Source organism: Oncorhynchus tshawytscha, linkage group LG18, assembly GCF_018296145.1.
Source record: "Oncorhynchus tshawytscha isolate Ot180627B linkage group LG18, Otsh_v2.0, whole genome shotgun sequence".
Taxonomy (NCBI): Eukaryota; Metazoa; Chordata; class Actinopteri; order Salmoniformes; family Salmonidae; genus Oncorhynchus; species Oncorhynchus tshawytscha.
Window position 1 is genome coordinate 9,044,020 of NC_056446.1, and position 17,145 is coordinate 9,061,164.

Consider the following 17,145-nt stretch of genomic DNA (forward strand, 5'->3'; position numbering starts at 1 on the left):
TTATCCAAATACATGGATGAAAGCTTCAGACTGCAACCCCTTTTATTAAATAAGACATCCTGTGTCTTTTCCCTTTAGTTTGAACAGCTTGTTTGGCCCGTTGTGTCAAGTCACCCTGTGCAATGCCATAAGAATCATCAGATCTTTCTCCCTCTGTCATCTATGCCATGGGGGTTTCCCTCAGTCAACTTCTTCCGTGACAACAACACTGTTGATTGTCACCTTTTTCTTCTCCATCACTGTCATCAGAAGACTCTCCAATGTCTTCTTCAATGAAAATGTTTTTATCTGAATCAGGGATTTCCTCATCGTCTGATTCATTTTCGGAGTCCGAGAGAGTCAGCGTGGCACGATCGTCCTCCAGAAAGTAGTCCATCACAACTTTTGTTGCCACCATTGTTCCTGTTCCCAAGAAAGCTAAGGTAAACGACTACCGCCCCGTAGCACTCACATCCGTCATCATGAAGTGCTTTGAGAGACTAGTCAAGGACCATATCACCTCCACCCTACCTGACACCCTAGACCCACTCCAATTTGCTTACCGCCCAAATAGGTCCACAGACGATGCAATCTCAACCACACTGCACACTGCCCTAACCCATCTGGACAAGAGGAATACCTATGTGAGAATGCTGTTCATCGACTACAGCTCGGCATTCAACACCATAGTACCCTCCAAGCTCGTCATCAAGCTCGAGACCCTGGGTCTCGACCCCGCCCTGTGCAACTGGGTTCTGGACTTCCTGACGGGCCGCCCCCAGGTGGTGAGGGTAGGCAACAACATCTCCTCCCCGCTGATCCTCAACACTGGGGCCCCACAAGGGTGCGTTCTGAGCCCTCTCCTGTACTCCCTGTTCACCCACGACTGCGTGGCCATGCACGCCTCCAACTCAATCATCAAGTTTGCGGACGACACAACAGTGGTAGGCTTGATTACCAACAACGACGAGACGGCCTACAGGGAGGAGGTGAGGGCCCTCGGAGTGTGGTGTCAGGAAAATAACCTCACACTCAACGTCAACAAAACTAAGGAGATGATTGTGGACTTCAGGAAACAGCAGAGGGAACACCCCCCATCCCATCGATGGAACAGTAGTGGAGAGGGTAGCAAGTTTTAAGTTCCTCGGCATACACATCACAGACAAACTGAATTGGTCCACTCACACAGACAGCATCGTGAGGAAGGCGCAGCAGCGCCTCTTCAACCTCAGGAGGCTGAAGAAATTCGGCTTGTCACCAAAAGCACTCACAAACTTCTACAGATGCACAATCGAGAGCATCCTGGCGGGCTGTATCACCGCCTGGTATGGCAACTGCACCGCCCTCAACCGTAAGGCTCTCCAGAGGGTAGTGAGGTCTGCACAACGCATCACCGGGGGCAAACTACCTGCCCTCCAGGACACCTACACCACCCGATGCTACAGGAAGGCCATAAAGATCATCAAGGACATCAACCACCCGAGCCACTGCCTGTTCACCCCGCTGTCATCCAGAAGGCGAGGTCAGTACAGGTGCATCAAAGCTGGGACCGAGAGACTGAAAAACAGCTTCTATCTCAAGGCCATCAGACTGTTAAACAGCCACCACTAACATTGAGTGGCTACTGCCAACACACTGTCAATGACACTGACTCTACTCCAGCCACTTTAATAATGGGAATTGATGGGAAATGATGTAAATATCACTAGCCACTTTAAACAATGCTACCTTATATAATGTTACTTACCCTACATTATTCATCTCATATGCATACGTAGATACTGTACTCTATATCATCGACTGCATCCTTATGTAATACATGTATCACTAGCCACTTTAACTATGCCACTTGGTTTACATACTCATCTCATATGTATATACTGTACTCGATATCATCTACTGTATCTTGCCTATGCTGCTCTGTACCATCACTCATTCATATATCCTTATGTACATATTCTTTATCCCCTTACACTGTGTATAAGACAGTTTTTTTGGAATTGTTAGTTAGATTACTTGTTCGTTATTACTGCATTGTCAGAACTAGAAGCACAAGCATTTCGCTACACTCGCATTAACATCTGCTAACCATGTGTATGTGACAAATAAAATTTGATTTGATTTGACTCTTTTAAAGTCACCATTGGTCTTATGGTGAAATCCCGGAGCGGTTTCCATCCTCTCCGGCAACTGAGTTAGGAAGGAAGCCTGTATCTTTGTGGTGACTGGGTATATTGATACTCCATCCAAAGTGTAATGTGGGGTACAGAGATGATGTAGTCATTAAAGTCATGTTAAACATGAAACACTATTATGTCAATCTGAGTGAGTCCATATAATGTATTATGTGACTTGTTAAGCACATTTTTACTCCTGAAATTATTTAGGCTTGCCATAACAAAGGGGTTAAGTAATTGACTCAAGACATTTTTAATTCTTAATTGTACAAATTTTGAAAAACATGATTGCGCTTTAACATTATGAGGGGTTTTGTGTGTGTGTGTAGGCCAGTGATGACAAATCAAGGGGTGTTAAGACTTTCAGAAGGCACAAGATCTTGTAGTAGGTTGCTGGAACCTCTTATTGGTCCATCAGTGTACTATACTGTGTGTTCTTATCTAATGGTTGAGTCCCATGTTGTCACATTCTGTAGCTACAGTGTGGACTGAATTCCAAAGGCACCATGGGATGTAAGCAAGCCTCTAGTCCACCACGCAATGGGGAGAGGAAAGGCATTGTCTTGGCTTGCCATAGCCACTTCCTGAATAACTTGTTTGTCAGTTGTGTGTACGTGTGTGTGGAAACATGACTAGGGAATTTGACCTTCAGGCCCTCTGCAGTGATATTAGCATTAGATTCTGTTGTTCAGGATAGTCAGCATTAGTTTCAGACGTTCCACTTTTTAGTGTCACTAAGAATTCCTTTGTCTTGGCAATTTTCCATCTGATAACCACAGGTGAAGTCCACTGACGTCTACTTCCTCTAGTAAGCAGTGTGTTTGTCAGAAGTCTGTGACCTAATTGCATTAGAAACCTGGCCGGACGGCTGAAGTCGGTAGCAGAAATACCCTACAGACACACTGACTGACACACACACACACTGTCTGTGTGTCTGTCTGGTGGAAATGCTGAGTAATACCAGTGGTGAGCTCATCCCTGGGGTGTTCCCCTGTTAAAGTGGCCTGGCTTGTGGCCCTCGTTGTGGTGGGCCCTGATCATAGCCTCGCTGCCTTAGTGACGTGCAGCCCTAACGGGACAAATTGCTGCTGGCCTGCCACTCTTCAACTCATACCCACTTTGATTTCCCATAGAACTACTCAAAGGCTTTTTCCTTTTAGTTTTTCTTAGGATACTTTACAAATGGAACCATATTGTGGGCCCTGGTCAAAAGTAGTGCACTGAAAACATTTACAATGTAGTCATATAGCAGACTCTCTTAACCCTATTTGCTCCTGTAAGTTACTTTGGATTAAGTGCCTTGCTCAAGCACATAATAGGGTGTGATTTGGAACACAACCTTAGATACTGTGTATGTGTACTTTCGGGACAGGCCACCTAAATAGAGGAAGGGGTAGTTCAATAGGTGGCACACTCATGCAGTAATAACACAATACCAGAAGACTGACTAGTCTTCAAACTGAGGATTTTAGTTGTCTCCACTCTCAATATATGTGTGGTCTCTGACTGACTCACTCACTCACTCACTCACTCACTCAGTGTGCCCCTTCCCCTGAGTAATCTGGAACAATTAGTTGGAACTTTACCTTAGTCAGCGGATGCAGGGAGTAATGCCGTTTCGGGAATGGTTGCATTCCTCTCTTTCATCACAGGGCTTGGGCCCTCAAACACTTGGAAGACTGTGACTGCAGTGAGAATGCCAGGCGTGGCGGCATTTGCGGCCCTGTATTACTGTTCCGACTGCACGTGATACAGAGTACGGGATTCTTAAAAGGGATTCTCAATCGGTTTTGTATCCTCCAGTTTTATATACATCCTTTTGATAATACTGCACATTTTATTGATGATCTGCACCCCAAAGCTAAAAAATGTGAGATTGTTTAGATGTGAAATAATTCTGGGATCCATTCTAGGACCCAGGTAACCTTGGTCTTTTGTGTTAGGTGAGAACCGCTCACAGGTAATTTACAGTTTGAGCTTACTTGACTCAACTGCAAATGTTTGTTTTAGATACAGTGGGGCAAAAAAGTATTTAGTCAGCCACCAATTGTGCAAGTTCTCCCACTTAAAAAGATGAGGCCTGTAATGTTCATCATAGGTACACTTCAACTATGACAGACAAAATGAGAAAAAAAATCCAGAAAATCACATTGTAGGGTTTTTAATTAATTTATTTCCAAAGGTGGAAAATAAGTATTTGGTCAATAACAAAAGTTTCGCAATACTTTATTATATTACCCTTTGTTGGGAATGACTGAGGTCAAATGTCTTCTGTAAGTCTTCACAAGGTTTTCATACACTGTTGCTGGTATTTTTGCCCATTCCTCCATGCAGATCTCCTCTAGAGCAGTGATGTTTTGGGGCTGTTGCAACATGGACTTTCAACTCCCTCCAAAGATTTTCTATGGGGTTGAGATCTGGAGACTGGCTAGGCCACTCCAGGACCTTGAAATGCTTCTTACGAAGCCACTCCTTCGTTGCCCGGGCGGTGTGTTTGGGATCATTGTCATGCTGAAAGACCCAGCCACGTTTCATCTTCAATGCCCTTGCTGATGGAAGGAGGTTTTCACTGAAAATCTCATGATACATGGCCCCATTCATTCTTTCCTTTACACGGATCAGTCGTCCTGGTCCCTTTGCAGAAAATCAGCCCCAAAGCATGATGTTTCCACCCCCATGCTTCACAGTAGGTATGGTGTTCAGCATTCTTTGTCCTCCAAACACGACGAGTTTAGTTTTTACCAAAAAGTTATATTTTGGTTTCATCTGACCATATGACATTCTCCCAATCTTCTTCTGGATCATCCAAATGCTCTCTAGCAAACTTCAGACGGGCCTGGACATGTACTGGCTTAAGCAGGGGGACACGTCTGGCACTGCAGGATTTGAGTCCCTGGCGGCGTAGTGTGTTACTGATGGTAGGCTTTATTACTTTGGTCCCAGCTCTCTGCAGGTCATTCACTAGGTCCCCCCCCGGGTGGTTCTGGGATTTTTGCTCATCGTTCTTGTGATCATTTTGACCCCACGGGGTGAGATCTTGCGTGGAGCCCCAGATCGAGGGAGATTATCAGTGGTCTTGTATGTCTTCCATTTCCTAATAATTGCTCCCACAGTTGATTTCTTTAAACCAAGCTGCTTACCTACTGCAGATTCAGTCTTCCCAGCCTGGTGCAGGTCTACAATTTTGTTTCTGGTGTCCTTTGACAGCTCTTTGGTCTTGGCCATAGTAGAGTTTGGAGTGTGACTGTTTGAGGTTGTGGACAGGTGTCTTATGTACTGATAACAAGTTCAAACAGGTGCCATTAATACAGGTAACGAGTGGAGGACAGAGGAGCCTCTTAAAGAAAAAGTTACACGTCTGTGAGAGAGAGAAATCTTGCTTGTTTGTAGGTGACCAAATACTTATTTTCCACCATAATTTGCAAATTCATTAAAAATCCTACAATGTGATTTTCTGGATGTTTTTTCTTCTCATTTTGTCTGTCATAGTTGAAGTGTACCTATGATTACAGGCCTCATCTTTTTAAGTGGGAGAACTTGCACAATTGGTGGCTGACTAAATACTTTTTTGCCCCACTGTATGTTCAATGATTGGCTGATTTTGAAGTGGTCTGGCAGTGAGTGGCACACCTAGTTTGTAACTCTTTGGTGCGGCCTCTACTCAAAACAAAAGCCTTTTTAACTCTTGGAATGTTGATTTGTTCATTCCAGTACTCACAGTGGGGATTAGCTCTTTCTCTTAAATACTGGTATCGTCCTCGATCAAAAATACTCTTATTTGATTAAATGCTGTTTCACCCATTCATAGAGGGACATTTTCTGGCCTCAAAGGCCTCTCGTTGTACCAGAACTCCTGTAGCTTATCCCCCCTTGGAAAAGGAATCCTTCCTTTAGAATCCCCCCTTGTGTGGTTCCTGGATGCAAAAACACCATGAAAGGGCCTGTTTGTGTCCTGAAACTCTCAGGACTTTCATTCCAGGTGAGACAACACTGTCATAAACGCTCTCTCGTTTCAGGCCCGACCACTCAGTGCTCGTTGTTGTAATGCAACCCCGTCAGGTTACCCGGACCCGTATTAGGTGGAGTCTAAGTAAGTGCGTGGGCGCTTGATTTAATTTTAACCTTGGCCACTGCTTATTGGATAGGAATGCGCTTGGCCTGAGTGCCTGCTGTGTGTGTTATTGACTGAAACTGCTTCACCCAGGCAGCTAAGCACCTGATGATTGGGTGGGGAATTTGGCAGTAGCACAAGCAGAACAGGGCCTGGCGACTGGTGAGTTTCACATCCTAAATGCCCGGGCTATAGACTCTAACCCATATAGAATTTATACGTAAGGTTTCCCAAACACCGATTTAATCCTAGCCCTGAATTCACAATCATTCTCAATTGGAGGCTTATTTCGTGTCCAGGAAACCTACCCATGGGTTTTGTCAGAATTGTGCACCATAGTCCTTATACAGGGTATCATAAGTATTTACCACCCTTGGATTTCTTAATGTTATTGTGTTATACATTTTAATCCCACTTTGTCTTTTTTTGTAAACGATCTACACAACTGTCAGCGCAATACTTTTTTTTGTTCTTGTTTTGATGGATGAAAAATAAAACGTGGATATATTCACCCCTCTAAGTCAATGCATGTTACAAACACCTTTTGTCAGCTATTACAGCTGTGAGTCTTCTTGGGTAAGTCTCTAAGAGCTGAATACTTATTGACTCAATCATTTTTTATTAGTTAGCAAAAATGTTGAAAAGCATAATTCCACTTTGAGATTATGGGCTATTGTGTGTAGGTCAGTGACACATCTCAATCAGTTTTAAATTCAGGCTGTATGCAAAATGTGGAAGAAGTCTGGTGGTGTGAATACTTTCTGAAGGCACTGTATGACTCCTCAGTAATAAAACAATCCAGACATATTGTTTAAGACCATTCCTTCTGATTGTCCCGTGTGTGTTTGGAGGTTTATAGGCCTGTCAGACACTAAAAAGAGAACACATGACGCTCATAGAAGGAAATCTGAATGGCGTGTCAGGAAACCGCGATAGAAAAGTTGAGATCACACACTATCTACTGTAGCTCTCACCTTTCTTGTCAGAAATCGCCCACTGTGAATTATTTTATTGGAACAACTGAATATATATGATGTTGTGGCTAGCTACTCGCTGCCTTCATTCAGCGTGGATTTCATCTGCACTGACTAACGGCTTTTTCCATTACATCTCCTGTAGAGCAGGAGCCTGGTCCCAGATTTGTTTGTGCTGTCGCTCCACCAACTCTTGCAAGACTGCACAAAATGATCTTGGACCAATAGGAGTCGGCAAGACTGTACAAATGGATCTGGGACCGTAGGTCCGGGTCTGGGAAAGATGTAATCCTATGAGGCCTACCCAGATTAAGCCTGGTACCTGAGTATGCCATTAACGATCGGCGCTCCCGGCCATGCCGACATTAATGCCACTGGGCTCAAAGGTCTGTTTATATAAGATGTTGTATTCTGCTGGTGGTCATGCAGAACTGGTGGCACAAAGTAGTTTATTTCATACAGATGACTTCATTGTTTTTTACGGTGTGAATGAATGTTGGTTTTTTAAATTTTTATTTAAAAAAAACAAACTTTATTTTACTAGGCAAGTCAGTTAAGAACAAATTCTTATTTTCAATGACAGCCTAGGAACAGTGGGTTAACTGCCTGTTCAGGGGCAGAACGACAGATTTGTACCTTGTCAGCTCGAGGATTTGAACTTGCAACCTTTCGGTATACTAGTCCATCGCTCTAACCACGGCTACCCTGCCGCCCCAGTGGTTTCGGTTGATTACTGTCCCGAATGTTACCTCATCTCTGAGAAAAATGTGGTTTGGTGATTAAAGCCAGTTCTGTGTTCCAAGATGTTCTCGAATGTGTACATTACTGCGTGACAGTTGTGTAAATTAGAGGGTTGAATATATAAAGGAATATACAGTGCCTTCAAAGTATTCACATCCCTTGATTTCCACATTTTTGTTTTGTAACAGACTGAATTTTAAAATGTATTACATTTCGAGTTTGTTACTGTCCTATACACAATACACCATAATGTCAAAGTGGAATTATGTTTCTGGAAATGTTTACAAATTAATCAAAAAACAAAAAGCTGAAATGCCCAAATGCTTGAACCACTAGGCTAACTGCCGCCCCAAGGGGACCTATTGGTAGATATATAAAAAATGTAAATAGCAGACATTGAATATCCCCTTTGAGTATACTGAAGTTATTAATGACACTTTGGATGGTGTATTAATACACCCAGTCACTACAAAGATAGAAGTTTCCTTCCTAACTCAGTTGCTGGAGAGGAAGGAAACCGCTCAGGGAGTTCAACATGAGGCCAGTGGTGACTTTAAAACAGTTAGTTTGAGGATGGATCAACAACATTGTAGTTACTCCTCAATGCTAACCTAATTGGCAGAGTGAAAAGAAGGAAGCCTCTACAGAATACAAATATTACAAAACATGCATCCTGTTTGCAACACGGCACTAAAGTAAAACTGCAAAAAATGTGACAAAGCAATTTACTTTTTGTCAACATAGTGTTTTATGTTTGGGGCACATCTAACACAACAACACTGAGTACCACTCTCCATATTTTCAAGAATAGTTGTGGCTGCATCACGTTATGAGCAATGTTCCCTCATTTTTTTTGTCACAGAGCAAATTTCAGGTCTGCTGAGCGCAAACTTGAAAGTTGTGAATTCTGTGCAACTTCCAGCACGCATTTACTGTGAACACAGAGGCTGTACCCGCTTTAAGTTAGTTTTAACATTGGCCAAGTAGGCTACTGTGGCTATTTGATCATAATGTAGGCCTATCAGAGTGGTATACAATGGAGACAATGCATCCCATAACATTTTAATATGGAAATAGCTGTTCTATCATTCAGCCTACAGTAGAGGCCAATGTGTGGTGTTCAATGTAGGTCCTACAATGAGACTTTAGAAAAAGCATGCAGGGTTTGTAGAGCTGACCCCAATTAGTCGACTGGTCGATTTGGTCGACCGAGATTTGTTTTAGTCGAGTAGTTGTGCGTGTGCGTACACTAACGTTCAAAAGTTTGGGATCACTTAAATGTCCTTGTTTTTTTAAAGAAAAGCGAATTCTTTTGTCCATTTAAAATTACATTAAATTGATCAGAAATACAGTGTATACATTAATGTTGTAAATGACTATTATAGCTGCAAACAGCTGATTTTAAAATTTGAAATCATAATAAAAAACATTTAAATAATGGAATACCTACATAGGCGTACAGAGGCCCGCTATCAGCAAACGTCACTCCTGTGTTCCAATGGCACGTTGTGTTCGCTAATCCAAGTTTATAATTTTAAAAGGCTAATTGATCTTTAGAAGAGTTCCTCTGTCCAGTGTCTGTGTTCCTTTGCCCATCTTAATCTTTTTTGTTTTTATTGGCCAGTCTGAGATGTGGCTTTTTCTTTGCAACTCTGCCCAGCGTCACCGTCACAAAAAGTGTTAAACAAATCAAAATATATATATATTTTTTTATATTTGAGGTTCTTCAAATTGCCACACTTTGCCTTGATTACAGCTTTGCACACGCTTGGCATTCTCTCGACCAGCTTCACCATGAGTGCTTTTCCAACAGTCTTAAAGGAGTTCCCACATATGCTGAGCACTTGTTGGCTGCTTTCCCTTCACTCTCTGGTCTGACTCATCCCAAACCATCTCCATTTGGTTGAAGTTGGAAGATTGTGGGGGCCAGGTCATCTGATGCAGCACCCAGCACATCACTCTCCTTTTTGGTAAAATAGCCCTTACACAGCCTGGATGTGTGTTGGGTCATTGTCCTTTTGAAAAACAAATGATATTCCAACTAAGTTCAAACCATATTGAATGGCTTATCGCTGCAGAATGCTGTGGTAGCCATGCTGGTCCTTGAATTCAAAATAAATCACACACATCGTCACCAGCAAAGCAACCCCACACCATAACACCACCTCCTGCCATGCTTTACGGTGTGAACTACACACGCGGAGATCGTCTGTTCACCTACTCTGCGTCTCACAAAGACAGTGGTTGGAACCAAAAATCTAATCTGGACTCATCAGACCAAAGGATAGATTTCCACCAGTCTAATTTCCATTGCTCGTGTTTCTTGGCCCAAGCAAGTCTCTTCTCTTTAGTAGTGGTTTCTTTGCAACAATTCAACCATGAAGGTCTGATTTGCGCAGTCTCCTCTGAACAGTTGATGTGTCTGTTGAACTCTGTGAAGCATTTTATTTGGGCTGCAATTGGAGTCTGGTAACTCTAGTGAACTTATCCTCTGCAGCAGAGGTAACTCTGGGTCTTCCTTTCCTTTGGCGGTCCTCATGAGAGCCAGTTTCATCAGTGCTTGATGGTTTTTGCAACTGCATTTGAAGAAACTTTCAAAGTTCTTGACATTTTCTGTATTGACTGACCTTCATGTCTTAAAGTATTGCTGGAGACTGTCATTTATCTTTGCTTATTTGAGCTGTTCTTAACATAATATGGACTTGGTCTTTTACCAAATAGGGCTTCTCTATACCACCCCTACCTTGTCACACCACAACTGATTGGCTCAAATGCATTAAGAAGGAAAGAAATTCCACAAATTAATTTAACAAGGCACACCTGTTGCTTGAAATGTGTTCCAGGTGACTACCTCATGAAGCTGGTTTCGAGAATGCCAAGAATGTGCAAAGCTGTCATCAAGGCAGCTACTTTGAAGAATCTCAAATCTAAAATATATTTAGATTTGTTTAACACTTTTTTGGTTACTACATGATTCCGTGTGTTATTTCATAGTTTTGTTGTTCTATTATTCAACATTATAAAAAATAGTTAAAATAATGAAAAACCCTGTAATGAGTAGGTGTCAACTTTTGACTGGTACTGTATGTAAATGAAATTTCTATATTTAATTTTCAATACATTTGCAAACATTTCAAAAAACATGTTTTCACTTTGTCATTATGGGATGTGTGTGTAAATGGGTGACAAACATTTAATCCGTTTTGAATTCAGGCTGTAACACAACGTGTAATAAGTCAAGGGGTATGAATACTTTCTAAAGGCACTTATTGTATTAATTCATTTAGGCCAGAATCCTAACTTGATGCTGCGCACGTAAATACATTTTTCACAAACTTTCATTGACATTGATACACGATTTTAAATTCACACATTTCAATGATTCTGCCCCTGTGATGTACCACATATATATAAAATTTGTGGCTTGTTGTCAGTTTTTCTGACAGTTGATTTACTTTTTTGTACATTCTTTGCCGTCCACAGGTGGTAAAGACCATTGGCTTGAGGGAAGTCTGGTACTTTGGCCTTCAGTATATGGACGGCAAAGGATACCTCACCTGGCTGAAGCTTGACAAAAAGGTAAGGTTAATCTAATGGTACCTTTTTAACAAATATTTGTTTATCTGCTCAGGAATTCTCAAACCTTTTCCCACTGTATTAATTCTTAAATCGCATAATTTTTTTTTTTTTTGCAATACCATTCTACAGTAAACAAAATCAAATGGGCCATACATTCTTTAGAGAGGCAGGTCAAATCACTCCACTATATTTGCCTACCACTCACTCAGTCAATTAGTAGCCACTCACTCACTGCATTTTGGGCACCCTCTCTCACTCCTACTTCCTGTGCAGACCAGTGGCTAATTGTTAATCTCCCTTCATTTCAGTCCCTTTTTTTTGTTAATTGTCCTGGGTTCATTCATACACAAACATATGATGCAATACAATCCCCCCCAAAAAACGATGAGCTCCAAGGCGCTCTGGTGAAACGTAGTGCACTAAATGGGGAATAGGGTGCCATTTGGGACACAACCAAATCCAGTCCCCTGAGGATTTCGTAATCAGCTAGTAGTGTGAACTCTCAGTGAACCACTAGATAAGATACTACTAGGAGCGAGTGCTGTGTACCCTTTGCAGTATGTATCAACAGTATAGTTAAAGCACAACCACCTGTGTCCGTGGAATGGAGATGTTCCTGTTTTGATTTGCAGAATTTCCAAATGTGTCAATGGTTCTCACCCGAGCTGTAAATACAGTCGTGGCCAAAAGTTTTGAGAATGACACAAATATTCATTTTCACAAAGTCTGCTGCCTCAGTGTCTTTTAAATATTTTTGTCAGATGTTACTATGGAATACTGAAGTATAATTAGAAGCATTTCATAAGCGTCAAAGGCTTTTATTGATAATTACATGAAGTTGATGCAGAGAGTCAATGTTTGCAGTGTTGACCCTTCTTTTTCCAAGACCTCTGCAATCCTCCCTGGCATGCTGTCAATTAACTTCTGGGCCACATCCAGACTGATGGCAGCCCATTCTTGCATAATCAATGCTTTGAGTTTGTCAATTTGTAGGTTTTTCCACCCGCCTCTTGAGGATTGACACAAGTTCTCAATGTGATTAAGGTCTGGGGAGTTTCCTGGCCATGGACTCAAAATATCGATGTTTTGTTCCCCGTGCCAATTTTGCCTTATGGCAAGGTGCTCCATCATGCTGGAAAAGGCATTGATCTTCACCAAACTGTTCCTGGATGGTTGGGAGAAGTTCCTCTCGGAGGATGTGTTGGTACCATTCTTTATTCATGGCTGTGTTCTTAGGCAAAATTGTGAGTGAGCCCCCTCCCTTGGCTGAGAAGCAACCCCACACATGAATGGTCTCAAGATGCTTTACTTTTGGCACGACACAGGACTGATGGCGCTCACCTTGTCTTCTCTGGACAAGCTTTTTTCCGGATGACCCAAACAATCGGAAAGGGGATTCATCAGAGAAAATGGCTTTACCCCATTCCTCACCAGTCCAATCCATGTACTTTTTGCAGAAAATCAGTCTGTCCCTGATGTTTTTCCTGGAGAGAAGGGTCTTCTTTTCTGCCCTTCTTGATACCAGGCCATCCTCCAAAAGTCTTCGCCTCACTGTGTGTGCAGATGCACTCACACCTGCCTGCTGCCATTCCCGAGCAAGCTCTGTACTGGTGGTGCCCCGATCCTGCAGCTGAATCAACTTTAGGAGACGGTCCTGGCGCTTGCAGGGCTTTCTTGGGTGCCCTGAAGCCTTCTTCACAACAATTGAACCGCTCTCCTTGAAGTTCTTGATGATCTGATAAATGGTTGATTTGGGTACAATCTTACTGGCAGCAATATCCTTCCCTGTGAAGCCCTTTTTGTGCAAAGCAATGATGGCATGTGTTTCCTTGCAGGTAACCATGGTTGACAGAGGAAGAACAATGATTCCAAGCACCACCCTCCTTTTCAAGCTTCCAGTCTGTAATTCAAACTCAATCAACATGACAGAGTGATCTCTAGCCTTGTCCTCATCAACACACACACCTGTGTTAACGAGAGAATCACTGACATGTCAGCTGGTCCATCATTGCTTTGGCAGGGCTGAAATGCAGTGGAAATGTTTTTGGGGGATTCAGTTCATTTGCATGGCAAATTCATCTGATCACTCTTCATAACATTCTGGAGTATATGCAAATTGCCATCATACAAACTGAGGCAGCAGACTTTGAAAATTAATATTTGTATCATTCTCAACTTTTGGCCATGACTGTAGACACGTACAGGTATGTACTGTATATAATGGCTGTGGTTATCACGTCATGGAGGTCACATAAACCCACCAACTTCCTTACCTGCAGTATTTGGGTTGGGCTGGTTTATATTGCATGGCTAATAAACTGCTTCTTCTTGCAGTATTAACAATGTGAGGAGCTAGACTATTAGCATGAGTGTACTTAGTGACATAAGGGTAGTATAGTAACTTAGTTTTCAGCGAAAGGTTTTAGGCCGGTTGTGGTTCCACTAGAACGTTTGAAGTAGAATATTACAATGTACTGACAACCCAGTGGTCCATACCTATAAATAAGGGAGTGAGAGAGGCCAGTTGGAGTGCAGTGAGCTAGCCGTGTGCTGACTCTGCGCAGCTCTACTATACAGTAGCTCTTTCAGCACTCATTCCCCCGCCACATTTGCTTCCCATTCGCCTCAAGACATTTTGGTTCCTGTTTTGGAGCGAACACAGAGGAAGAAGCCAAAGTCTGTAAATACTTTTGTCAGCCCATGTATTTTATATATCCTCTTTTATAGAGGAATATGACGGCACATTTTTTTTCATGCAGCACTGTGCATCCAAGACAATTTAACTCTACGGGTACAATAATGTTTATCCAATCATCCATTCCTACTCATGCAACTGGTAGCCCAAGTGGCACCCTATTTCACTAAAATAATGGAAAACTTGTTTTTGGAACACTTCACATGTGCTATTTTGAATGAATGAATCCTCTCTCTCCAACCCAGGTGTCGTCCCAGGATGTGAAGAAGGAGAACCCGCTGCAGTTCAAGTTCCGCGCCAAGTTCTTCCCCGAGGACGTTTCTGAGGAGCTGATCCAGGACATCACCCAGAAGTTGTTTTTCCTGCAGGTAACACACACGTGCACATTGCACACACACACACACAAACGCACACACCTACACATGTAGGTTTTTTTGTGTGTCCAGGTGAAGGAGGGCATCCTGAGCGACGAGGTCTACTGCCCCCCAGAGACCGCCGTGCTGCTGGCCTCCTACTCCGTCCAGGCCAAGTTCGGAGACTTCACCCGGGACCTCCACCGGCCCGGCTACCTCACCTCAGACCGCCTGCTGCCCCAGCGGTAAGCGCCGGTCCACTACCAGTCCCTATGGGCCCTGGTCAAAAGTAGTGCACTACATAGGGAATATGGTGCCATTTAGGAAACAACCAAGAGCTTTTTTCTAATAGCTACACTAGCATGAAGCACTCTTCCTTCTTCATATGCAGCAATGTATTGGGGCCATGCATTCTAAGTGGTATGCTAGTATAGACATTGGAACTTAGCCAGGAGTCCAGACATCAGACAATAGCTTACAGTATTGCTGTGATTGACAGGAACAGGATCACGTTTTGTGTTTGGATAGACCAGAAGAAATCCATGCCATGACAAATCCAATATTGATCATAACATGAGTACTTTTTCTTCATTGTAGCTCCTCTGTTTGCCCCTTCTATTCCTCCTCTATTGTTCTTCCTTTCTGCCCTCCCTCACTCTCTCCCTCTCCCAGTGTTCTGGAGCAGCACAAGTTGTCCAGGGAGCAGTGGGAGGAGAGGATCCAGGTGTGGCACGAGGAACACCGTGGAATGCTCAAGTGAGTTCCTCTCTGTGTTGGTTTGTTTGAGTCTGTATGTTGGTGTCCCTGTCATAATAAAACAGGTTCCCCTGATCTGCTCTACCTCAGATAGCAATCATTTTAGTTTTTATTTATATTCATTTATGAAGATGATCAGATTAGTTGATCAGGTCTTATCTTCCTGGGTTCATTCATACACAAACATGCAATAGAATAATACAACACACCACACACAGTACCTTACACAAGGACACAATAATAAAAAAATATCTAATCCCAAACCATTCCTTTATTTCTCCATGTCTGATCCTGCAGAGAGGATGCCATGCTGGAGTACCTGAAGATCGCCCAGGACCTGGAGATGTACGGCGTCAACTACTTTGACATCAAAAACAAGAAGGGAACCGAGCTTTGGCTGGGTGTGGACGCCCTTGGACTCAACATCTACGAGAAGGAAGACAAGTAAGAAATAGCCTTCAGGGTTGTGTTCAGTAGGTCACACTGTAGTGCAAATAACAATTTTAAATGAGTGTTTCTTATTGGACAAGTCCACACAGTCCCTCCCTGTTTGTCTGTTTCAAAACATTTTCTCCCTACTGGACACCAGACAGGTTTCCTCACTGAACTGACCACTACTGCAGTGTTTCTCAATCCTGGTCCCGGGGACCCAAAGGGCATTTTAGTTTTTTCTTAAGCACTAACACACTTATTCAAATAAGCAAAGGTTTGATGATGAGTTGATTACTTGAATCAAGTGTGTTAGTGCTGGGGCAAAAACAAAAATGCATCCCTTTGGGTGTCCAGGATGAGGATTGAGACTGCACTAGAGGGTCAAGTCACGCAAAACTGTGTTCAAATAGAATTTGATTGCTGCTGCCACTGACACTTATCCATGACCTTCCATTGAGCCAGGCAAGCTCAATCAAACACAGCTCAAGTATTTGAAATATTTAAAATACTATTTGAGCCCAGGTTTAAAGTCATGTAGTCTATCTACCCATTCTTGTTCTGCTTGAAAACGATACCGGGTTGTTTTCCGGCCTTCGCTACAGTTCTGTTTCATACATTGTAGCTTCATTCCATTGTAGCTTCATTCCAGGTTAACCCACGTCTTTAGTTACCAACGAAGAATGTTCTTACCACAACGTTTTTCCTTTCAACTGTCTCTCCTTTTGATGAGCTTGTACTGGTCCGTCGTACCCAAGGTTGTTATGCCAGTCTGCGCTCCAACAAATAATTTGCTAAAGCTCAAAATAAAGATACAGATTTGATCAGATCACGCGATACAAGCGGTAACTGCATAATTATTGGGTAAATACTTGTTCCCGGTCAGTTAAATTACTGGGTTAAAAATAGATTATGACGTAATATAAGTGTTCCCTATAAGTGTTCCCTCCCGTCGATAGCCCTGCAGTCACTGACCCACTGGCTGAGTTTTTATTTTTTTAATTTCACCTTTATTTAACCAGGTAGGCTAGTTGAGAACAAGTTCTCATTTACAACTGCATCCTGGCCAAGATAGAGCATAGCACAGTGTGAACAGACAGCAACACAGAGTTACACATGGAGTAAACAATAAACAAGTCAATAACACAGTAGAAAAAAATATATACATTTAAAAAAACAGAGTATATACATTGTGTGCAAAAGGCATGAGGAGGTAGGCGAATAATTACAATTTAGCAGATTAACACGAGTGATAAATAATCAAATGTGCAGGTAGAGATACTGGTGTGCAAAGAGCAGAAAAGTAAATAAATAAAAAAACGTATGGGGATGAGGTAGGTAAATTGGGTGG

The 17,145-nt window shown here is 42.5% G+C and overlaps 1 protein-coding gene across 2 annotated transcripts in view; it reads left to right on the top strand.

Moving 5' to 3' along the window:
* The window catches only part of LOC112217431 (ezrin), a 58,477-nt gene that overhangs the window by 25,170 nt on the left and 16,162 nt on the right, over positions 1–17,145 (top strand). For both annotated transcript variants that reach the window (XM_024377715.2, XM_024377714.2), the window contains exons 4-8: positions 11,466–11,561; positions 14,502–14,624; positions 14,703–14,854; positions 15,282–15,365; positions 15,663–15,809. In XM_024377715.2, coding sequence (XP_024233483.1) covers positions 11,466–11,561; positions 14,502–14,624; positions 14,703–14,854; positions 15,282–15,365; positions 15,663–15,809 — 602 coding nt within the window. The remainder of the gene's footprint in view (positions 1–11,465; positions 11,562–14,501; positions 14,625–14,702; positions 14,855–15,281; positions 15,366–15,662; positions 15,810–17,145) is intronic.